The following is a 26,387-nucleotide window of genomic DNA, read 5'->3' on the forward strand; positions in this document are numbered from 1 at the left end:
AATTGACCAATGCTAAAATGTATACTAGCCTATCATTGGACATTTGTAATGTATGACATCATTTTTTATAGGCACTTTTAGATGCTTCGTAATGTATTGATATATTAAGGTTTTAGTTCTTTTTGACTCATTTATTTATTATCAATCCCTGCGGAAACAATAAAAGACAAAAAAATTATACAATCATAATAGAGATAGAAAAAAGATAGATAGTTAATTAGAAAAATAGATAGATAGTTTTCTGTTGTTGTGACATTATGACATTAGACAGAAGTTTGCAAACAACCAGGAATCACAAGGGATAAGACAGTGGCCGATATATTTATGTAAAATGATGATACACAAAATTACCCCTTCTATGGATTACGATTAGTAGTTGAAACATTTGGACACTTAACTCAATTAACCAACTAATCAAAATTTAATAAAATCCGAAAGTTGTTAAGCCAAATGATAAGAAAGTGTTATTATAAAACTTTGGGGACTAGTGTAATAAACAGCCCAATGTCCTCTCCCTCCCTACAAATATAAAGTGCCTTTGCTTTTACTATTGGAGGAACGGAATACTAATTAGCAGCCTAAATAAATATCCCTCATATACTCAGTTTTTAAATAATAAGTAATCATCAATTTAACTGGTCATGTAAAAATATAATTAATCATAAAATAGTTAAAAAAAAGAAAGAAAATGTTTAAAAAGACTTTCTTTTAACAATTATAAGGTCACAAAAAATCATGGTTTAAATTGATTTAAAACATTTTTAAACCAGGGATAAAGGGAAAGAAAACATCTTAAATGCATCAGGGGGGAGAGGGAGGACCGGAGTGTAAATCCTAATTGTAAGTGGTCACTAATTCGACGTCTAATTGGTAGCTTAAAACATTACTTTCTACAAAAATATACAAACAAACATCCTACTACTTGATAGACCGTTAGCTAGATGTCTATCTAGCTGGATATCCAGAAAGAGAAAGACATCAAATTGAACTGTCAAAATATCTGCTTTGTTCAGTATTTCAAAGTTGGGGCGTAGCCTCCGCTAATTTTGCGCAGTTTTTGTGCAAGAGCCGGGATAATCATTATACATTTTATTGCAAAAATTTTGTATCATGTAAAAAATCTCAACAACCACTGAACCATTGGGGCTATGATTTAATCTTAAATAAGCTATTTTGGGGGATAATAAAACACATTTGTATGGTTTTACACCTTTCATTTAAGATTTTTAAAAATCATATTACTGAAAACTTCATGATCATAATAAGAAAATAAACTAGAAATAAACAAAAATCTTAAAATGGGCTTATAAGTATCACTGACAAGTTTTACTAAAATATATTGGATTTTTTTGTTGTATACATCCATGTTCTATTCAAAATTATTATTAATCATATAAAGACAAAAGCTATATAGTTGCAGTTTTGCATTTCAATGAAAACAAGGACGAGTTTGCCAAATTTTGGGCGAAGATTTAATTTTAAGCCTTTAATTTAAATAATAACTGATTCTAAAAAAATGAGGGTTGGAGTTGTTTATTTTCTTCAGGCCAAGACCCTTGAATATGTACAGGGTGCGCCACATATAACCGGACTTTTTCTAAATTGTAAACAAATGAACATAAAATCTTCAATTTTAAAGATTTTATTAGATTTTAAAAACTGGGTAGCAAACTAGATATATGACTTTTAGATCATTAATAAAATCGCCGCCTCTACCCGCCTCCTCAACCACCGGCAGGCCCAGGTCAAAATGTACCTGTCCAAGCTGGCGAAGTTCTCCTTGATAGTGGCAATGAGGGAGGTCTTTGTGGCATGGGCACAACTATTAGTGCATGCTTCAAAGTAGCACCAGGCCCAAAAGTCCATTAAATTAAGACCAGACTGCTGGGAAGCCCCATTTCCTTAGGAACTTGAGTAACCGCAGGATCCAAATTCACCTAACTTTTAAGCTACCATTTGACACGGAGGCCTTTATATGGACCAAGAACGACGTTCTATACCTTTTTAGAAATGGCATGAAGATTCAGCTAGGGTTGCCAGCGCAATCTATAGTATAAAATGAGTTTTTGAGTTCCATATGGGTCTCTAACGTCGAGAACCGAGAAATTTTCACGATTTTACACAATTTTTGACGTTTTTGACATCTCTAAATCTGCCACGTTTCACTTTACCGGAGTACTACAGTCAAGCTATTTTAGATAGAGAGGTCTAGTCTTTTCTAGTGTCTTACTTATGTATCTAACAGTATCCCAAGCAAGTTGCATAACTCTACCTCATCTACAGATGGGCTAAGGTCCGATTTAGTGGCCCTTAGTTGAGAATCCAGATTATACCACCGGCGCATTTCGAATCTGTCTGAACATAAGCGCGGCCAGCTCGGAGTACGAGCCCATCTTCGTCCAAAGATTGTTTTGTGCTAAAAGGTCATAACCTAAGCGTTTTATAGTGGGGTCAAACGTCCTGATTGGTCAAGTAGTTTTGACGCTATGGGCGTTTAAAAAAAGTCCGGTTATATGTGGCGCACCCTGTATTCTATAAAAAAAAACAATAGTAGAATAGAACAAACAGATTGTCAAACAATTCATTTGAATAACAAGAGTTAAATCAGAGATCATTTAGAACCTTTTACTAATGTTTTTTTTCTTGAAGGTGACGACGGATCATTTTTAATTGAATAGATATGGGAGGGATAAAAACGAAAATTATATTTGATTGTTTTAGGGAATTTTTAAATAGGTCCCCAAAAGGTTACAGGGTATCTATTTACAAATCAAAATCTTCGAATAATCTTAGTCTTTTTTTCTGTCCCCTTCCTCACACTTTTAAATACATAGCCCCGTGATGCAAGAGGCACATCCGCTAGTTAACAATTATAAATGAAAATGTTGAGATAATAAAGAAGACATAAGACAAATATAGATATATAGATAGTTAGAGACAGTTGAATAGATCGAAAGTTAGAGAAACAGTTGAATAGATAGATAGAATGACAGATAAATGGATAGATAAAGAGAAGACTGACAAATAGATAAATATAGAGACAAATAAATAGATAGACAGAGATATAGAGATATAGAGTGATAAATTGATAAATAGGTAATAGATAGATATATAGAGAGATATTGTGTGTTTTGAAGATTAAGGGATTAAGTGACATATGTGCTCATCATTAGAAGTCATTCAAAATTATAAAATAATAGTTATTTCTCGCTTCGTATTTTTTTAGTATTTTGGCCCCGAGATTCCGAAGGCACGGGCAAAAAACTGGTTTTTATCTTATGATTGTACATTTTTTATTCGTAGAAAACTGGATATAATTTAATACGATGCTAGAAATAATTTTTCAGTATTGCTGAGAACCGTTTCTAAACCACCGGATATTAATCGGTTTCGAAGCGATTCTGGAAAAACGATTTGATCCATAAGTAGCGCAGCTATAAGTGTATAAGACAACATTTTAATGGAAAAAAAGAATAGTAAAATACAATTAATAATAATTGATTTGCAAGGCAATTTTGTTTTGAAATCAATAGTCAATGTTGATTTGATTATACATAGTTAGGCATTAAATAAGAATAATAAACAATGCACTTTATGCAATTAATTGCCACAGTTTTCAAAGTAAAACCAAGTCTGTTTGTCTAAAGTTCAATGCTACAACTACAAGTCACTTAACAAAATAATTTGTGCCTCCACCCCCTGCTTATTTTGACTGATTTACTTGCGGCTAGAGACCATTGAGCTGTTTATTACACTATTCTCTAATTTGATTGGTTGATTCATGAAGTTAAGTTTTTCAGTATAATAGGGGATGTACATTGGTTTATTGGTTATTGTGTTAACCCTGGACTTTGTAAAATTTCTTATTTTTGTATCACCATAGTTACATGCTATAGCGTATATTTTGTTCAAAGGAAAATTATATTTTGTTTTGTGTTCCAGATTTCTCTACGAAGTTTTTCTATAATTAATTAGTATCTGTACGATGTTAGAATGAGACAGACAACTAAGTTTAATGCATTTTAAGCATTATAGAATTGTCTGATTATGCACCCAAGTTTAAGTAATTTTTTACTTTTTTTTACTTATAAACATGGATGTTGTTATCCTTGGTTATAAAAAATGCTTTATCAGATTATTACATGAAATTAAACTAAATTCTTTAGGGTGGTAAAAAAGTGATTTTTGTTAAAGTTATACAGTTGCTTTGCTATTTTGATGATGGTAATAGTTAGTTATCTATCGCATCGTATTATTATAAGTTTTCCGTGGATATTAATATGAAAAATTAAAAGATTAATACCAGTTTTGTTAGCCCCCAGGGCCCGAAATCCTAGTTTAACATAATGACGTGTAGCAATAGCAAGAACAAACAGCTAAATATTCTTATAAAGTGTATTAATTCAAGACAAGATTAACATACAATAATAATATTAATATTAAGACAACTGTTCACTTTTATGTTCGTGTCGTGTTGCAGAGCAATGTCTTGCTCCGAAACGGTTGACACAAGAACTAAAAGCTAAATTATAAAATACATGCATTGCTCTTAAATCAGGAAGAAAGGGACTATACATCACATTTCTCCCTGGCTTTAACATGAACCTGGATTTCAAACTGTAATATTTCAGATTAAATATAACAATAGGTTTTTACATGTTAATTATCATAGGTATTATAAGTAGCGTTGAACGCTTATTAAATAGATAATAGTTGATCTGGTATGACACCTGCCATATTTTTTTGTTTTTTTTATATATATTTTTATTCCAGATCTTTAAACACTTCGTATGCATTTTTTTTTTTATTTATTGTGGTTCTTTAGAACTCTTTTTTGTGTTTTTTTTTTATATTTCGTTTTTCTTTATGTGTTTTTTTTTCTTTTTAATATTTTTTTTTAAAGAAAAAAAACATTGATTAACATATAATCATTGAAAAATGCATTGATTAACACCTAATGCATTAATTACATAGTTATCATAAATACATGATATAAAATTAACATTGGTTAACATATAACCATCAGATTTAAGCATGGTATTATAGAGCATTAATATGAAACATTAATTTTAAACTTTTTTGAGACTACTACTGCCTCAACAAATATTAAATACATAAAATAAAATAAAATATGAATTAATACACATAATTATAATTATTACTTTCTTTTTCCAGATGTTCTGCTCTTCTTGCCAGATTCTTCAATATCCATGGGCATGATAGCTTCATCATCATTCACTCCAAGTTTTGCGGTCTCATCACACAAGCCGTCTTGAGGCATCCTTGCCTCAGTATCACCAAGCATATGTAAACATCTTTCAAATCCGCTATTAACCGCAACTGAAATCGAGGTCGCAACGCTATCAACCTCCTCCTGATTATCCAAAATCTTTTGATGCTTACGACTAACCTCCTCCCCAAATTTATCAAGCATCATCAATATTCCAGGCGTGTGTTCCATCCTCATTTCCTCCCTCACTTGTTCATCAATACGCCATTGCTGATTTGACAATTCAAGGTCCAGACAAACAGGAATGTTCGGATTTAAGGGCTGATCCATCTGAACACAAACAGGATCCCCAAACCGAGTAACCAATTTGAAATCACCTTCGAACCACTCATTTACTTTGTGTTCAGGATTAAACTTCCACTCAATATTGGTTGTCAACAAACTTGTATAAACTTTTCCATCCAACTCCAATCTAATTTCCTTTACTACATTCTCTAAAGTGGTATCTGGATCACATAACAATATCTGCTTGGCTAGAGTCGGACGGAGACGCTTGCAGCGCATCTGCATTTCCCAGTTCAAAACTTTTGCGTCTACCTTATCATTCAACAGACTACCTGCATATGTGGCACTCACCAGGTTATCAATTATTTCTCTTTGACCATCCAATCTAACATAACGTATCTCAGCTGGCATCTCTCCACTGGTGATTAAACTCACCGAATTCACATTCACAATGCGTGGAATGTAGACTGATAAATTCATGTATTCATTCACCTGAATAGAGTCAATAAACACTTTAGCACTCAAATCCTGTTCAGACTTTCCATCAAGCCAATCTTTCTGTAACTCGAACAAAGTTGTGGATGGCATTTGCTTCAGAATAAAGCTTACTTTATTCACGACATCTTTCCAATGTGCCAGGAGCCGGATAGCTGACACAACCTGCGTCTTCAACCTCAGATCAACGCTATTACCCACCGTTCTCAACACCGTCTGAAGACTCATTTTACCATCTGCAGGTATGACGTCAATTTTTGAAAGTTGATGCCAATCCTCAAGTTCCCCCATATGTTTAATTATGGGTAACAATTCGCCCAACGTTTGACAGCTTTTTCTCTCATCTCCATCCAGGTATTCAATCTTAGCAAGCAACACCAAACTTGGTAAAATTTCGCAAACAAGCTTAGAGAGAAATATGGTTGCACTCAACTTATTCAAACTAGTTGTCTCATTCCATGACAACTTTCTGTTTATAGCTTTAGAATGCTCACCAGCCGCCATCAGATTGAGGTGTCTTGAATTCTGGCTGGTAAAGATAGGGATCCTGTCCACGGGCCAGTCTATGGAGTTGATGCATCTCCCCATCTCTAACTGCACCGATAACATGTTTACTAAATTCAACTTAAACCTTGGTTCATTATCAATAAGACGAGCTAAATCTGCCAGTGGCATGTCCTCACTGCTCAAAAATATGTTCCTCGTCGCCCTGCCCACACTCAACGTGGGCAGCTCAACGCGCGACATTACCAACACCAGCCGGGATGCAGAGTTGCTGACCAATGCAGATACCGGTAGACCAGGTTTGACTTGATTTCCTTCATTGACAGATTGTTTGTGGCGGCCATCTTCTTCATTACTCAATAACTTTTGATTCATTGTTGCCGCCGTAACCAACCTGCAAAAATACAATATAATTAAATTTCAGCATAAGAATTTAAGATCTAGCATTAAATTCTTCCTCAGTAAATCTTTTTTTATGACACCATGAACAACAACAATACAACAATGCCAACGTAGGAATTATACCTAACAACAACATTAACACAATCAAAACAAACTTGGCAAACAATGGTAATATATCTTTGAACAAATGTTCTAAACCAAACCAAGGACCTGTAACCTGTTCGAAAAATGACAACTTATGATCAACAAAATCCAACTTAGAAGCTTGTCCATTAAAATCCTCAAAATCCTCTAATCCCTGATATTTAATAGTCTTATTAAAATCAGCAATAAACACCTTTTCATCATTCAGAAAAATCTTTTGTCCCACATGTTCTGATTTTTCATTGGCAATGTGCAGAAGTTCGAGTCCCTGCCCCTGATTCCCAAGGAACAAATTAGCTGTTAACTTCAAAAATACCGGACTTTGCGAACAATTTAACAATTTTATATCCTCTACTGCAACAATCATTCTACTATATTCTTGTATTCCAACTGTCTCACCTTTATAGTCCACCATCAAATGTCCTACTGCACATCCATAATCCACACCTAACTTTACTGGAATTTCAACCGCTGTACACTTTTCATACTTAGCAATTTCTCCCAGGTATATAATTCTGAACCCATGATGCATCTGTACATTTGATCTAACTTCTGTTTGAGCACATCTAGAAATACTAAAAAATTCCATCATCCTCTCATTCCTTTCTCTGCTAGCCAAAAACATAGCATTCAAATCAAATCTAGCTTCCTGTTTTAACAAATCCCCAAAATAACTTCTAACAGCCGCCTTCGGTTCCTCTAAAAACTTGATACCCTCCAATTCTGTTACAAAAATGTTGAAATCCAGATGCTGCAAAGTAAGTTTCTCTGTTCCCATAATTTTAACTAAAATATTCCTTTCCAAGTTAGAAACAAAAAGTTGTTCATTCCACGTAGTTAGATTGAATGTATCTCGAAAAACTACCTTAAAATTACTGGCCGGTTTTCGTACTACATACGGAAAATATGGAGAAGTTGATGTTGCCCACAAATGATTATCTTCAAAATTCGCCACAATCGTTTTTTTATCATAATCCATAACAACATTTCCCTTGATCAAAACGGGTGTATTTTTTACTAAAATATGCAAAGTCCCAACAGCAAAACCTAAATTAAACCACATATTGTGTGCGTATATTCCCAGTGTCTTGCATTGAATATTTTCACCACCAACATCCCAGAAAGGTGACAATGTTCCATTAACTGTGAAACTGTGAACAGTTGGCAAGTCTATGTTTACTTTAAAACTAATACCATCATGCTGATACTTGCCAGAATGAAAAATCCTTCTACATTCATCCATACTCAACTCTACCTGTTTTTCATGTGGCACGTCTAGTACGTGCACATGACTCGCGGTACCGCAAAACCAGCGCTCCAATTTTAGTCTAACCTCACAACTAATGGCTTCTGACAGTATAAAATCGGTTTCTGCCAACCCCAATAATTCCACAGATCTGACCGGTTCCATCCTATCATGCAAACAGGCAGCTGATCTAAGTTCAACATTACTTATTTGAGAACAATCATAAGCTGCTAACCGTGGATCCTGTGACGTATACATACCACCAACAACAATCAAACAATAAACCTGCATCACAACAACAAATAACAAAATATCCAAGTACCTGACTCCTCTATCATCCTTGGATTTCTTCACAGGTACTGGTCCAGCACGTCCACTCTTTGAACTACAAGCGTCAGGTGACCTCTTGCGCATACCACGATCTCCATCTCGTCTATTCCGGTCATGTCTATCACCACCGTTGCTTCCTCTCTTGTCATCACGCTCCCTACGGTTTTCGTGGTAATCTCTTCTCCTGCAAATATTATACAAATTATTACAGATATTATTTTTTAATCAATTTTGCGAGGTTCCTAGTTACTACATCTGCTACTGAATAACGTTCTAATCTGTCTTTTTCTCTGTTTTGTCTATCCTCTTCCAATTTTTGTAATTGTACTTCATTTGTAGAACCTTTAGGACGACCTTTAACAGGAATAGTCTCAGACATTTTTTGCAATTTTGCATTCTCTAACGATCTATCTAATTCATCCTCCTCAACATCTCTACCTCGTTTAACACTTCCCCTTCGTTGTTCCAAGTTTACAATTTTACTTTGCAGTTTTGGAAAAGTGTCCTCTAAAATACTCATCCGAGACTCTAACTCTCTAGCAGATTCCATGTTAACATCCTCTACACCCAAACTGTTGTCTACTAAACTATTATCAGAGGCATAATCTCCATGAAAAACACTATCCTTACTAATAGTAGAATATGTAGAATCTAACTTAGTTTTGTCAGTCATATCATTCGAATCTACATTATCAGAAATATGAGTACTTTCCAAAGTATCACTAAGATCCTCAACTAAATCATCTAAATTTTCATTATCCTGAGATACATTTGACCTTTGCTGTGACAACCCAACACCCAAAAAAGATTTCTCCAAAAAATCTGGTGTTACCTGTCCATCCTTCCGCCTTCCAACCACTTCTGGACTAGCGCCACAACTATTCTCCTCTTCAGAAACGCCTGAACAATTTAAATTTCTTAAAGTATTGGGAAAGTCATAGTTAACTTTCAAGGTATTATCCACAGAGAAAAACTCATCTGTAATCACTAAGTCAATCTTTTCATCTGGAGTCAAGTCTAAAGTACTCTCAATAACATATATTTTATCTCTTGGTACAATTCTTACCCCTTTGTCTTTCAATCTACACTTTTCTAGGGGTTGAACCTCGAATAAACTATCAGAAATAACTTTTGTCACTAGACACGGACCCACCCATAGCGAGCAGAGTTTACGAGCTACACCAATCGTTGTGACGTCATAAAAAATATAACAATAGGAATTTATAGCTATCGGCCGACCTATCCTTTCTGTATTTTCTACCTGTAAATACTTCTCAGTTCTTTCTTGTCCAGTTCTCCAATTTTTGTCAAGGCACTCCAATAACTCTGAAAAATTCATATATTTAATTTTCGAGCGGGTTAACGGATCAAATGAGTCAAGTGGAAGCTTAGGGTTTCTTAGAAACATCTTAAAATACGGGGAACATCCTAACCTCCGATTGAAAGAAGTGTTCATACAAAATTGTGTAGCTTTAAGTTTATAAGCCCAATCTCCATCTTGAAAACGTAAATCAGTCTTAAGAAACGAATACACCGATTGGTTGTATCTTTCACTGTAATTCGAATTTGCAGATCTTGGAGGGATAAAAATTTGTTCAATTCCCAACCTTAAACAAACTTCCCTAAAAACTTTTGATTTGAAACTTTGTGCATTGTCAGTCCTGATTCTCTCGCATAGTCCCCAAACAGAAAATAAATTAAACTTCAAACATTCAATAATTGTTTCAGCTTTAACATCCTCAATAGCAAACAACCACACATATCTAGTACAACTGTCAACTACTATTAAAATGTGCTTACAAATGACTCCATTATATTCACACTCATTCAAAGGACCTATAGCATCTATAGCCAACTCTGCCATAGCTTCCCCAGCCAAAGGAGAAAATTCTATATTATGATTATGTTTAGGTTTTTTACGTCTATTCAAACAAATGACACAATTTGCAACTGCCGCCGCTACATATTTAGACACATAGGGAAAAATGAAGTGACGATTAATCCTGCTCAAAGTTTCCAAATAACCCCTATGCCCCGCTGTAACATCTGCATGAGCTAACAAGAAAACTTTATTGTACATTCCAATAGGTACCACTACCCGTTCAATAAATTGAAATTCTTTCTGGAGCCGCATAGGTGAAGTCAAGATAATTAAACCATCTTTATAACTCAAATGTTCAAAAAATCTTAATATTTGTTTACCACGATAAGGCATTTGAGACAATTCTCTGGACGTAGGTTTGACATTATTTACAATAAATTTCCTTACCTCAACTAAAACAGGATCCTTCTCCAGGCTACGACTAAATTCTCTCGCCTTCAATCTTGATGATATTTGACTGGCCGTCTCTGCTCCAATTCCTGCAATAAGACATAATTTAGGATCTTCCAATTGATATACAGTATCCAATATTAACTCTCCTTGTTCGTCTGTCGATAATTTAGATATCCTATCTTTACTATCCTTTAATGCAGTACGTGACAATATATCAACATTAGTATGCATCTTGCCCTGCCTATGTACAACCTCATAACTGAAGGTGGATAAAAAGTTTATCCACCTTATGGTGAGACCAACAAAATATCCGTTCTGCCTCCAAGTAGATAGATGTTTCAATGCAGCTGAATCAGTTCTCACGATAAACTTCTTGTGTCTCAAATAACATTCAAATCTTTCAACAGCATTTACTAATGCACATAATTCTCCTTTATGTGCTGCATAATTGGCCTCATGAGTTGAACAAACACGTGACCAACACGATATCATCTTCTCTTGTCCATTTTGTTTTTGACTTAACACCGCAGACATAGCTGTAGATGACCAATCTGTATCCAACACAAATGGTTCAGCCTCCATCCTCCAATCCGGGAACGATTTACTTATTTCTTCACAGAACAATTCTCTAGTCTTTGTAAAAGCTTCCATACTTTTTTCATCCCATTCTATCTTACTACTGTTTCTGAATTTGTTCAATGGTGCCGTAATATCAGAAAAATTCTTGAAATATGAACCATAATAATTTATGAAACCAGTAAATCTTTGAATATCTTTACCTATTTCAGGTACTGGCCAATTCTTAATTTTTTCAATATATGCTTGGTCCATAAATATGCCTTCTGCATTTATAATATGGCCCAGAAATTTCACTTCCTCTGCAAACAATGTACATTTTCCAAGATTAATTTTGAGGCCTGCTTCACAGAATGTTCGTAGTAGAGTATTCAAATGCTCCAGATGTTCCTCCACATTCATACTATATACAAGAACATCGTCCAAATAAACTAGGCAAAATGCCCTTAGTTCAGGACTCAAATCCATCACTCTATCCATCAACTTTACAAATGCACTTGGAGCATTAGTCAATCCGAACGGAAGCCTCTTGAAGCAATATTGCCGTCCATTAGAACAAAATGCTGTATATTTCCTGACAGATTCCTTCAAATGCATTGAATTATACGCTGAAGTTAGGTCAATAGATGTAAAAATCTTCTTTCCTCCAAGTTTGTCAAATAGCTCACCAATATTAGGCAAAGGGTAACAGATCTTCTCAGTTATCTCATTTAACGAGCGGTAGTCCAGGACAAAACGGACTTTCACCTCGTTAGTATTTCCAACCTTCTTCTTAACAGCAAAAATTCCAGAATTAAACGGTGAATTACATTCTTCTATCACATCTGTTTCCAACCATAAATCAATCTGTTCTTTCAGTTTCTCTGCATGATGAGGATTGAGTCTAATCATCCTATTCTTGAAAGGTTGAGCTTTAGGAACCAATTGAATATCATACTCCTCTAAAGTACAAGATCCAATATCCGTAGGATCAATCGATAACGCCTTGAAATTCTTTAAAAACAAACCAACAATTCTTCCTTTCAAAGAAACATTATCTTTTAAAAACGGAACTTTATCCAACTTCAATTTATCCTTAATAAAACGAATCTTCTTTAATGTTGTTGACACATCTTCTTTAACTCTGTTCTCTTGCAGCATTGCTATCTTCTCCGCCAAAAACAAATTTCCAACCAAAGTACCAGCAGGAACAGATTTCTTAACAGTTTCAAAATTCGGGTTTTAGTCATAATTTTACCGTTCTTTCCCACCTCAGTAATTCCTTCGTTTATCAACAAGTTGTTTCGGCTACAGTAACCTTGTCTAGGAGCTATATAACACAACTGTCCTTCATGCATATTTCCCTTAGTTGAAACTTCTACCACCACTGTACTCAATGCAGGAATTTCTATTCGATTTTTCAATGAGCAAATCCATTTTTGGTCTTGTAACTCAGCTACATTAATCTCAGGTTTCTTAGTTCTTGCTTTCTCCATTTTCTCCAAAACTGTATGAACCAAATTCTTCACTACAATTTTCCGTTTAGCTACTAAATTCACACTGATTCCATGCATCTCAATTCTGTTGCCGTCTTTGGCAAATATCGTCTTCACGTTATTTTTGTTCAGCCAATAACTGCCTAGGTTCATAGGTACAGTCATGCCGGAAATAACAAAACAATCTTCTTGAAAACTGTGACCTCCAATCTGAAATTCAACATTCCGAGCAACACCATCAATCTTGATGCTGGAACCCTGCACGCCTGTTGCTCTCGAATCCGTTTCTTCAATCACACAATCAAGCTTTCTAGCCAACACTTGAGATATCAGGCAGCCTCTTGCATTGCCGCTGTCAATTAAGGTCAGGATTTCCATGCCACCAATCTTTGTTGGAACATAGACTTCAGCCGCTCCAGCCGCCATCTCAGAATCTTCATGAAACTTATAAAACAGCTATCTAACTAACACCAACAGTTATGAGGTTGTAACTATCCAATTGTCTATCAAATAACTATCTATCTGTTTACAACAAATAACAAAATAACTGAATAAAACAATTTACTCACCGACAATATTTCATCCACCAACAGAAACTCCCCAAACTATTTGTTAATCCACAATCAGTAAAACTTCTCTCCGACCAATCTAAAATATTACAAACTTTAGATGCCATTTGATGGATAAATCACTGTACATAAGAATTAATATCGATATTAATATATATATATAACAAATTTTACAAGACAATTTTCAAACAGCAATATATATATATAATCAGATGTTAACAACATGAAACAAAATCTTAACAACTCACCATCAAATAAATAATGATGACAGTATCTCCCAATCGCCACAAACACTCGTCTCAGCCAATCTAAAATAAAATACAATTATTTTAGATGCCATAAATAAATGTTTTCACTGAACAAATAAACTTGTAACACAATAAAAGAAGTTGTATTAAGAAATATGTCATGATCAAATATTGTCAATCACCAAGCAAATTAATCATTCCAAATACCATAAGTTCAATTCTTTTGAAATTCAATAAAATATTACCTAACAAAACTATTATTGTCAGATTAAAACTGAGATGTATAAAAGGTTTAAAAGTCGAAATTCAACTAACTATATATCTCAATACCTGAGAGCACCTTCTTGCGCAGCTTTGCTTCTCTGCGCAGCTCAACTTTCTGCGCATGGCGCGCTTTACAGCAGCTACCTCTATACACCACCCCATTTTGCGCATACCAGCTCTGAGAGATAGTGCAAATTTCTTTGCAAATATGGTCACTCCCCCTTTTTCCCAAACAAAAGAAACAGCTCCCCCATATCTGCGCATACCAACTCTGAGAGGTAGTGCAATCTTCGTTGCAAATATGTTCACTCCCCCTTCTCCTCCAACAAAAGAGACAGCTCCACCATATTTGTGCATACCAGCTCCGAGAGACAGCCCCTCCCTTCCTTCATAGAAAGAGACTTCTCCACGATTATATCTAATGCATTATAACAATTTTGCTTCATGAAATTCTAAACTTCATTAGAAATTTTGCTGAATCAACATTACTAAATCGCAATATAATTGTTTTAAAATCGAATACTTTAAATCACAATAACTGACTCATCTTTTAAAACAATTTTCCACAATTCATCAAAATTTAATACTTTTCAACTATCTAATTTCACATTTTTATCAAATTTAATTCAATTTAAAATTCAATATAATATTTTCAATAGCAATTTTACAAAATTGTATTCCTAATTCGTTTTTCATTTTCAACTTTTATTATTCTTATCTCTGTTAGACTCCACAACAGTCTGAAACAAAAATGAATTTTCTCAATTTCAACAAAACATAATCAAAAACTAAATTAATTATTTTGATTTCCATTATAACATAATCTCATAATTTCATATAGGCTTATAAACAATATGTTATCTTTTCATAATTCAAAATAAACCATCAAAATAAATTATCACAAAATTAGAGTTGCTTCGTTCACTCTTTATCATTAATTTTGTTTTGTTGTTGTTTATTTACATTGCGCATAAATCAAAACAATGCCGCGTAACAAGTAGAAAATGGAATAAGGTTTTATGATTATAATTCATTCAAAATATTAAAACCATAAAATGTCATCTATAATAGCATTATTCCATGCCTCGACCTCTGCTACAAGATCGTCCTCATAATCACTTGTCCCTAAACCATCGACATGCGCCACTTCCTTCGTATCCTCCCCTTCTTTCACCTCTCCTTCAATTTCACCAACCAATTTCTTTTTATCAGTAATATTTTCATTCTTTTTAAAACTCTTTTGCCCCGTCTTATAAGGAACAAAAGGCTTGTTTCCCCATCGCAAAAAGTATTTTCCTTTAGGATTAGGCAACTTTTTATCTCTAATATCAAAGCAATCCCTCATCATGTGACCTTTTCTGTTACAATAATAACAAATAAAACCACCTTGAATTGCGCCAATTAAAGGAATAAGCTCAGCTGGTCCACCAAATTCATCAGCTAAATCAATTTCACATTGATTTATTTCATAGGACAAATTATCCTCATCACTAACCTGATCAATAGTTACAGGATTTGACTTGGAACCAACGCCTCCAACCATCGTTTTAGCCAAAGCCATCTGGTTTGTTGTACATCCTCTAGCCATTGACCCTGAAATTTGATTAAATTGTAGCCCTTTAACAATCAATTGTGCTTTAACTATTAACTCTGTCCGAAACTTCGTTATCATTCGCACTTGTCCGTCACGCTCCAAATCCAACGCAAATTGACGCATCTGATTAGCCAACAGTGGAGATAAAACCACATTACACACTTGAGAATAGAAATCCATGAACATATCATCAGTTGGTTTCGGATACGCACGTTTCCAGAAAGATAGTATCTTATCAAAAAATGCATCAATCTTATCATTCTCATGTTGCTTAACACTCAAATACGCATCTTTACACACATTTTTCATGTCGGGTGGTAAAAATGTCTCTCGCATTTTACACAAGTACCCCTTTAATGTTAATTGTCTATTCTCCATGTCAGCAGGTTTTAGTGTATAACCACAAGCAGTTCTTACACCCACACATTTATCAAACAAAATTTCCTTACACACTTGATGATTAGTCATATGATAACGTCTAGTAGTCATCCAAAATCTCTCCAAATAATCATCAAAGAAAATCACATCATCGTCAACCGCAAATTCAGGCGCATTTTTTCTGAACTGATCATCAAGTTTAGCACACGTTTCATTGTACCTATGCACATTCTCCTCCCCCTGCGAAACATACAGAGATCTATCTGGTACATAAACAAGAGATTTACACCAACTAACCTGTGAATCACTCAGTCCAGCTTCAAAAAAATTGAGCGTATTAAAATCCACCGCATCAACCTCAGAAAGGGCTGGCCACCACATGAGAACACCATTGTAGATATTATCCACAGCATCAACCCTAGACAATTCCCAAAGTTTTATGATCTTATCTTCATTTCCCTGCATACCACCAAAAATAGGCCTAGAACCACCAGCAAATAGGTTAGGCTTCTCTTCTGAACCTCCAAATCCTCCAGATCCACCAGCCGTCCTCTGCCACGGCATAGAGTTATTTAAACCATTCTGCTGGTTATTCGACCCATTCTGCTGGGTATTCTGCTGGTTATTCGACCCATTCTGCTGGGTATTCGAACCACTCTGCTGATCATTCAAACTATTCCGCTGGGCAATCTTTTCAAGAATTCGCTGCTGGCCAGTCATAAACTCATCCACAACTGTCACATTCTCGGTTTTGATATCATTATCAACACTAGGCACTACCACCTTCTCAAGACGATTTTCTAAATCGTCCATCCGAGTAGCCAGTCCAGTAACCGCAGCACTATTAGTATCAACCTTATCCGTCAAATCCTGAACTTTCGCCTCCAGCGGCGCCACTCGTCCAGTCAGATTAACCAGCATATCCCCATTGGAATGAATATCACCCTGCAACGAGACCATAAATTCGAGCATATACTCCTCCTTCTCCACCGGTGACAACTTCCTGTAATACTCAATGTCCACCTTCATGGCGTCCAAAAATTCCTGAACAAAACTAAAACAAAGAAATAATACAATTAAAAGAAAATCTGAGCTATAGATTCGTACTACACTACTGCGCCAAAATGACGTGTAGCAATAGCAAGAACAAACAGCTAAATATTCTTATAAAGTGTATTAATTCAAGACAAGATTAACATACAATAATAATATTAATATTAAGACAACTGTTCACTTTTATGTTCGTGTCGTGTTGCAGAGCAATGTCTTGCTCCGAAACGGTTGACACAAGAACTAAAAGCTAAATTATAAAATACATGCATTGCTCTTAAATCAGGAAGAAAGGGACTATACATCACAATAACTTACATTAACTATATAAATGTTTATTTTAATATTCGTCGAAAATTGTCTGTAATTTGAATTATGTCAAGTCCCCCCCCAAATAAAAAAGCTTTGACATCCTTGGGTGGTTTAAAACTCATCATAAAAAGCCAACCAATCAAAAGTCCCAAAATTTGTTAAGCCTACGAATAAGAAAATAAAGCTTTGTGGACTTTGGTCCCATGGATACATTGAGCAGAAGTGATATGCCACGAAATAAATTCACGCATAGTATTCCTTACAACAATAAACCTATAATTACATTCAATATTAAGCAGTTTCTAAATATAATAATCTAGGCAGTGTAACAGTAGAGTAACTAACTAAAGCAGACAGAAAATCTACAGTCATATTCATATATATCAATTTTAGAAAACAGCTTTTATACAAATATGATGTAAATGTCCATATTTAGAAATTGCTATTAAAAGCGAAACTTTTCAACAATTACGGTTTGTATGTTATGTTACTAAACTTAAAAAATTATTAGCTCATGTTTAATAACCATTTAAAACCCAGCCAACTAGTACCTACGGGGGAAGGGGACATTGGGCTTTTTATTACACTAGTATTAATCGTTGGCTTCATAACCTTGAGGTTTTTTATTAAATTTTTATTGGTTGGTTCATTTATTTGAGTGTCCAAATGTTTTAACCACTAATTATAATCTATAAAAGGATTAATTTTGTCTATAATTATTGGGGATGTACAACAATTTATCCCTTTAGATCCCTAACTAGGACTATTATAAATCTGTTGGTCTAGCTGTTTCATAGATACTAAGGATCACACTGCAGATATCCCATCTATGATAAAATAAATATATAAAAAAAAATAAAACTTATAAAAAAATATTAAACATTAAATCATTAAATTTATAATCGCTTAAATTTAATTTTTTTTAAAAGACATTAAAACATATAAACATTTACATATGTCTCAAATTTCAAGTTTTTATTGTTTTTCACAAAAATATATATATTTTTCTTTAGATTCACATTAATCAGTTATTTTCTTTTAATTAATTTATCTATCTATAAATTTATCTGTCTATCCATCCAGAATAATATGAATCTATCTATTTATTAACCTATCTATGCAACAATCTATCCATCTATGTATCCATCCATGTAGTTATTCATTTTCCTATCTATCTGTCTACCTGAGTAAATATTTATCTATCTATTCATCTATCTATCCATCTAGTATTTATCCATCTAGCAATCCATATTTCAATCTATTTATATATTTATACATCCACCTGTATATTTATCCATCTAATCAATCTATCCGTCCATCTAATATTCCATTCATCTATCTAAAAAATTATCCAACTATCTATTTATTAATATATCCATCCATCTATCTACAAATTCACATATTTGTTGATCTATACAAAATAACCATCTTTTAATCCATTGACCTCTTTCTCTATCGCTCTATCCATCCATCTACATATCCAATCCATAAATCAATCTATTTAATCATTCATCTATCCGCCCATTTTCCACTATCTTGTTCATCTATCTATCCATTTACCCATTCACATATATTGATCTATTAATCAATTATACATCCATGTAACCAACTATCCATTATTTTATTTATTCATCTATCCATCTATTGTCTTATTTTTATCTATCTATTCATCTACCCTTCAATTTACATCTAATAATCTATCTTTAAATTTATTAAACTATTAATCTATCTATACATCAATATATCCAACTATCTATCCATCCAACCATCTATCCGGCTATCTAATCATCCATCTATCCAACTATCTCTTTAATCATTTATCAAAAATCCAACCATCTATCCATCTATCTAGCAATCCATCCATCTATACGGTCATCTATGTATATATCTATCAATCTATATTTTTCTTACCAAGTATTATTAGTAGGACCCGCAGTAGTGGTCGTATTAAATCTCAGAAAACGTAACATTATCTTTTCAGGAAGATTTGGCATTTATATTCACTTGGACATCACTTTTTATACCAGACAAATATCATTAATTGTAACTTAATTTATTGTATTTTTCTTATTTTTATTCACTTCATTATAGTATTCATTTATACTTTATTTAATCACCAAATAAAATCTGCAAAAATTGACGCGATATTGACGTGTTTTCACTTTGAAAGTTAGGCCTATACTGAACTGAAGTGTATTTATTTACTATATACTTGAGTTTAAGGCATATATCAGCTGATCATCTTGTGGTGACCAGCATTGAAAACTAAAATTTTGTTTACTTTGATTTTGGTTTTTTTTACATCAAATTTTAAAGTCTTTGGTAGTGTAGCTTATCCATAAAAACAATATATCGGTAGGCTCGTTCTGCGATTTGTCTATTATTCAAATTGGTGGTAAAAATCAATCGTTAATAGATAGATTTTTAAATCTTTATTTTTTACTACGTTATATATCAGCTTGTTATTACTGCATTACTTATCTGGATAAAATTACATTTGCTTTAGCATAATTTGTACTTAAAGACCCTATAGTAGAAACAAAACGTACACAAAGCAAGCTCGAATGTTGGTCATCGTTGAAACATGTTCGTCCGTGTATTGTATACTTTGGGAAACAAGGATTACGTGTTCAAGAGGAGGTGAGAGGGTAAGGGAGGGTTGTAAGGATGGTTTTGGACATATTTGGTTCACTGGGAGAGAGAGGGAGCGAGGGAGGGTTGGGGAGGGGGGGGAGGGGGGGTAATGGGAGAAAATGATAAATAGAAATTGATAATGATTTCATTTATTTTTCTTCCAGCCATTTTATACAATCTTTTAAGAGATTACATAATATTTATTATTGATTCATAATCAAAGCAAAAAACATCGTAGCCTTCGACGTAACATGTAATGCGTTGGCTAGTTTACAAACGTAAAGCATAATAGGTCTTCAAGTTAATGATCGTGCAATCAAAGGCTTATAATGGACTGGATTCAAAAATTAAAACAGATCAAAGACTAAGATTTTAAACTGCCCTTTTTGAGTTTTCAAGCAGGGATCTAAAGTGATAAGACAATGGCCGATAAATTGATGTACATTCCCAATGATAATATACGTAATTTCCCATTCTGCATATTAAAGTTAGTGGTTAAAAGGTTGAACACTCAAGTTAGTGAACCAACCAATCTTAATTTTATAAAGTCCTAGTGTTGTTTAGCCAACGAATAAGAAAGCGTTATTATAAAACTTTGGGGACTAGTGTAATAAACAACCCAATGACCTCTCCCTTCCTGGTTATGACACCATCATTATTATTTCTTCATAATACACTTGTCCTCTAATATCTGAAAGCATCTATTTTTGATGCAACTATTGGATGCACAATAGTTTTTCTTCAGGGGCAATATCAATGTCCCTGTTTTGAAAATCTAATTTGGTATAAACCTCTAAACCTATGCGTGAGGACTACTAAACCCTTAAACCCCTTCTACCCCACACACACCTTGAATAAAATATTTTTTAAAAGTTATGTAGCCCCTGTAGGACCTTTTCCTTTCGAACCCCTCATATGGCCTAACCAAACCTAAAATTTACATAAAAAAAATTTCACAAAACTTTGTGGATGGTCCACTATCGGTTGGAGGGAAATCTACGCTAATTTTGAGGCAGCTATTGGAGGCAAAATTCAATTATGTATGACAACTTAGACAGATGTAATTAATATGTTAATTATATATAGATAGATAGGTAGATAGATAGATAGATAGATAGATAGATAGATAGATAGATAGATAGATAGATAGATAGATAGATAGATAGATAGATAGATAGATAGATAGATAGATAGAAAGATAGATAGATAGATAGATAGATAGATAGATAGATAGATAGATAGATAGATAGATAGATAGATAGATAGATAGATAGATAGATAGATAGATAGATAGATAGATAGATAGATAGATAGATAGATAGATAGATAGATAGATAGATAGATAGATAGATAGATAGATAGATAGATAGATAGATAGATAGATAGATAGATAGATAGATAGATAGATAGATAGATAGATAGATAGATAGATAGATAGATAGATAGATAGATAGATAGATAGATAGATAGATAGATAGATAGATAGATAGATAGATAGATAGATAGATAGATAGATAGATAGATAGATAGATAGATAGATAGATAGATAGATAGATAGATAGACAGATAGATAGATAGATAGATAGATAGATAGATAGATAGATAGATAGATAGATAGATAGATATATAGATAGATAGATAGATAGATAGATAGATAGATAGATAGATATTTTTTACTTGTCTGTTGGATGAGTCATTCTTGCACTAAATTAGTATTACATTATAATGTATTTTTGTGAACGTTAGTCGGACAAACGGACTTACATACCTAAGGTATATAGTAGCTGCGCTATATAGATAGATAAAGAGTGAGATATGTAATTAATATGATAATTGGTTTGTCTTTTCTCTTTTATGGGTTCACATTCAGGGAGGAGGGAAACACCAATGTAAGATATTTTCATCTTCCATTGATTAAATACACAAATAATATATTTTCGTCTTATCGTAAAATTTGGAAATATTTTGGCCGTTAGGTAGATTTATTTCAGGGATCTAAAGGGATAAGACAATGGTAAATAAATGGATATCAATAAACAAATTTACCACTTCTGTAGATTGAAAGTCGTAAAAGTTGTTAAGCCCACGAATAAGAAAACGTTATTATAAAACTTTGGGGGACAAGTGTAATAAACAGCCCAAATTCTCATTTTCCCCTCTCTCCCTCTGGATTGATTGAATTCTAGTATACTGTGTAACTGTAGTAAATCCTTAAATATTACAGGATCTTTGTCTTTTTCTGTACCAAAAGATCTCGCTAACCTCTGAAACTATGTAGCCCTTCTTTACAGTGAAGCTTCCTATAGGTTTTTTTGAGTAGAGGGTACATCCACCCCACCCGTAAGAAATTATAAATTATTCATAGAAACAAACCTACAACTTTTTAGCTTTCAAGTCCCCGAAAGGCATCCTATCCTCGCTTATATCAATGTTATCATCCTTGTTAAAATGTTTATAAGATGTATATTTTACACTCTGGATGGAAGGAAGTAAAATCCTACACGCAACTTTTTTATTTCCTCAACTATGACAAACACTCAAAAACAACAGGGAGAGAGGGATAAGACAATTGTTCATAAAGCATATCCTCCTCCCTCCAAAACTACCCTAATATTTGGGTATTAATTTTTTTGTCTCACTTTCCGCTTAAACGATATGGTTCTCCTTTACGGTGAAGCTTCATTTAGGTCCAGGGAAGGTTTATAACTATTTATGATGGTGGCTCCACCCTCATATGAGAAATCGGCTCTGGAAAAAAATTGCCTCCCTTACAAATATTTTCAAAAATTCTCATCTTTAAAAATTAAATTGATAATGTGAAGTCGACCAGCCCACTCCCCTCGCCCTACCTTATGTGCCCCTTAGGGGCATCTAGTGGTGTTTCCGCAAGTAAAATTATATAGGAAATCTATTTAATGCTTGGAGGAAAAAATGATATTTAATTTTACCGCTAGTGTCCTCTCCCTCCCTGCAAAGCACATACATCAAGCATGCTTATTTTCTCAGGGTAACAGGGTTAAGTCAATGGAATTAATATTTCCCTTTATTGGGGAAATTAAATCAACTTTTATTTAAAATTATAGTTAGCATCCAAAGGCATGGTCCCAATTTCTAAAAACAAAATGGGGGTTGGAGATTTTTTCAATGGCGATTTCAATTGAAAGAGTGGGTACCTTTTCATATTATAGTTAAAAACCTTCCAAGGACCTTCATGAAACTTCAAAGTAAAGGGGACCATATTGGTTATAGTTATTTTTTTAAACAAAAACATAGATAAACATACATCCTTTTACTTTCATATTAGGTATTAGAAATATTGGGTATAGTCCTTTCCACGACATCCCTCCATAAGGAGCGATTCTTCGTATTTTTCACAGTAGCTTTTTTCCTATTTCTAGCCCCTGCGGGGCGAATTATCTAAACCTGTGGGGCAATCACCTAACACAATATAACCTATCCTAACCTAAAATAACCTATAAAAAGCCATTTTAAAAATACGACGAATCGCCCCTTATGGAGGGATGTCGTGGAAAGGACTATACCCGAAATATTTCATAACAAAACTAAAAATTATATTTATTTATCTTTCTATTTAAAAAAGGATTACAACATCCATAAAAGCAAAGTCTGAAACGGTAGGACAAACAAACATTAACACTAAATAATCAGAACATAAATGTATAACAGTCGAAACAAAATTGTAAGTAAATTTGTTGAAAAACTGAATAAATACAGAATAATGTTTAAGGACAAACTTACATTTTTAGGACTTGGTTATAGAGATGATTCGCTTATAACATTGTACTTTGTTGTTCTAGGAATCAGTATTTAAAAAATCAGATCTATCGAAAATTATATCATATAAAATTTGTTTTTAAAAAAGCTAAAAATCGTCATGTTTAAAATGGACGTACGGATATTCTGGTAATTATTATAGAGTTGCTAAGATTTAAAAATCGTGCCTGACTACTACAGGAATCACCATGCAAAGTTTGAAATCGATAGGACAATTCTAAATTAACAAAAAAAGCTATATGTTCCGGACGGGCGAACGTACGGACGTACGGACCGACCCTAATTATAGAGAAGCTTCGCTTTAAAAAAAATAAATGTCCATAAAATAAGATTCTATCTATCTATCTTTTCTATACATCCATCTAACTCTTTTGTCTATTTATCTATCCCGCATTCTATATAAAAGCACTTATTCGGTATAAAAATTACAGAGTTCTCAAATCCAAGTCACTTTAAGAATGCATTAACAAACGTACATCTTTTTATACAAGAACAAGTACGATTATGGGTTAAGTATAATAGTAGCGAAGCTGTTTGGAATAACAAACTAAAAATAAGGACATAGATAAAGAGATAGAGAAAAGTCCATGGATCTATAGGGATAAGCCAATTTCTGATAAAATGATGATACATATAATTACCTTTTCTGTAGAAAACAATTCATGGTTGAAACGTTTAGACACTTAACTTATTGATCCAATTAATCAGAATTCAGAAGTCCCTAAAGTTGTAAAGCCAACAAAAAAAAAAGAAAAACGCTATCATAAAACTTTGGGGACTATTGTATTAAGTGTAACTGTCCCCTCTCTGATAATAAAGATACTGAAAATTAAACTTCTATGGAAGCATTATTTAGCATTAAGATTGCGTGATTTTTTTGCTAAAAAATATCATCCAACGGTATTTTCATTTGTTAGTTTATACTTTTAAGCCATGTTAGATTAGGTCGCAACGAAGGTTAAGGCCCTGCAAGGGTTCAGTGCTCAGCAGGCACTTTTAGGGAAAGCAACCATTCCCTTTTATAGAAAGACCTAACAAATTAAAGTAAGGTTTCGTGATTTATGTTAAAAATTTTTACTCTCTAAGTTGATTCTACACAAGACTGAAATCATAATATGATAAGTATATTTATTAAACGCTTTATATTCTAAACTAGCGGCTTCGCCCCTAGCCCCTAGGGGCTTTGCCCCAAGAGATGATAAAAAAAAGTTAAGGTGAAATTCGTAAAAAAGATTTTAAAAAAGAAGGACCATGGAAATCTTCTACAAAAAATAAAAGGACCAAGGATATCTCCTACAAAAAAAATGGGGGGGATTTTTTTGTTTTTTGGGGGGTTGGGGGTGTCCCACCCCTCAAGAAAATAGCCTAAAACCACCACAGGACCAGTAGGTATATTCCCTGAAGAGTAGAATCCGATTGGTATAGTGGTTACCGAGATCTTAAGCTTCAGACGGACAGACGGACAGACGGACAGACATCGTTCTACTTTGTATTATAGATACCAAATAGTCAAAAATAATAAAGTCATTAGAAAAGACTTGTCGTAATGATGCCGAAACAAAAAATAACCAGATTTGGTTTACATATAACTTACCTGTAATAAAATAAGATATAGTGTAAACATTATTGATTATTTTTTCATTTAAAATTAATATCAATTGATTAAAAATAAACCTTTCTCACAACTAAGTAACAGTTTTTAATTATTCTAACGCATTTGTATGTCTGCATGTCATTCCTCATGATATTTTAAGAAAAAGAAAAAATTATAAGAATAAAATAAGTTTTGTTTGCCCCCGAAGCGAAAAATTTTAGCTACAGTCTTTCTTTATAAAGGCTTCATACATGTTTTTTTTGTAAAAGGTACAAGATTACACAAAATTTGTTTGAATAAAAAAAGGAAGGAAAAATATAAAGTAGCCTATTATTTTAGTAACATCAAATTTCCTTTGTTATAAAGTGATCGTAAAAGTAGGAGAGATTTACAAAACGACCTTTTTTCTACGAACTAGGGGAATAATATTTATTTGGTATCACAACCAAGGTGGGGCATTGAGCCTTTTAGTCCCCAAAGTTTAATTATAACATTTTCTTATTCCTTTGAGTTAAGTGTCTAAACGTTTTAACCACTAATTTTAATCTACAAAAGGGGTAATTTGTGTGTCATCATTGGGGATGTACATCAATGTATCAGCAATCGTCTTATCCCTTTAGATTCACAAGTTCAATCAACCACTATAAAAAAATTTAAATTTTTTATATTTTACTATATCTTCATCAACTCTTTCTATTTCTTCATAATTTTTATCTGTCATTCTTATCTTTCTTTTTACCTTTTTATCATTTTCCACTATTGCTCCGAATCCGATTAATATCCGCTGAATTATAACCGGTTTTGAGCCAATCGAATAATGAAATAAAATTTAAAAATGATTACTGTTCTGTTGACCGGGAAAATATTAATATATTTTACTATCAGCAGAAAACTATTTATATTACTATGCGATTAATAGATATTGTATTTTTATATTTACTTTCGTTTTTTCATTTACTATCCTCTTCTGATCTCTAATATCCCTTT

At 33.5% G+C, this 26,387-nt stretch overlaps 1 protein-coding gene across 2 annotated transcripts in view; it reads right to left on the minus strand.

The window, feature by feature from the left end:
* Nucleotides 1-26,387, minus strand: part of Fak (protein tyrosine kinase 2 Fak) — a 277,400-nt gene that overhangs the window by 206,715 nt on the left and 44,298 nt on the right. The window contains exon 1 of one of the 2 annotated variants that reach the window (XM_080164515.1): nt 19,289-19,561. The exons of the other annotated variant lie outside the window; for it this stretch is intronic. Within the exon in view, the coding sequence (XP_080020641.1) occupies nt 19,289-19,371 (83 nt within the window). The 5' untranslated portion in view covers nt 19,372-19,561. Of the gene's footprint in view, nt 1-19,288; nt 19,562-26,387 lie in introns of those variants that run through there. 2 annotated transcript variants of the gene reach the window in all.

This window comes from Acartia tonsa, chromosome 6, assembly GCF_053477335.1.
Source record: "Acartia tonsa isolate MP-2025a chromosome 6, ASM5347733v1, whole genome shotgun sequence".
Lineage (NCBI taxonomy): Eukaryota > Metazoa > Arthropoda > Copepoda > Calanoida > Acartiidae > Acartia > Acartia tonsa.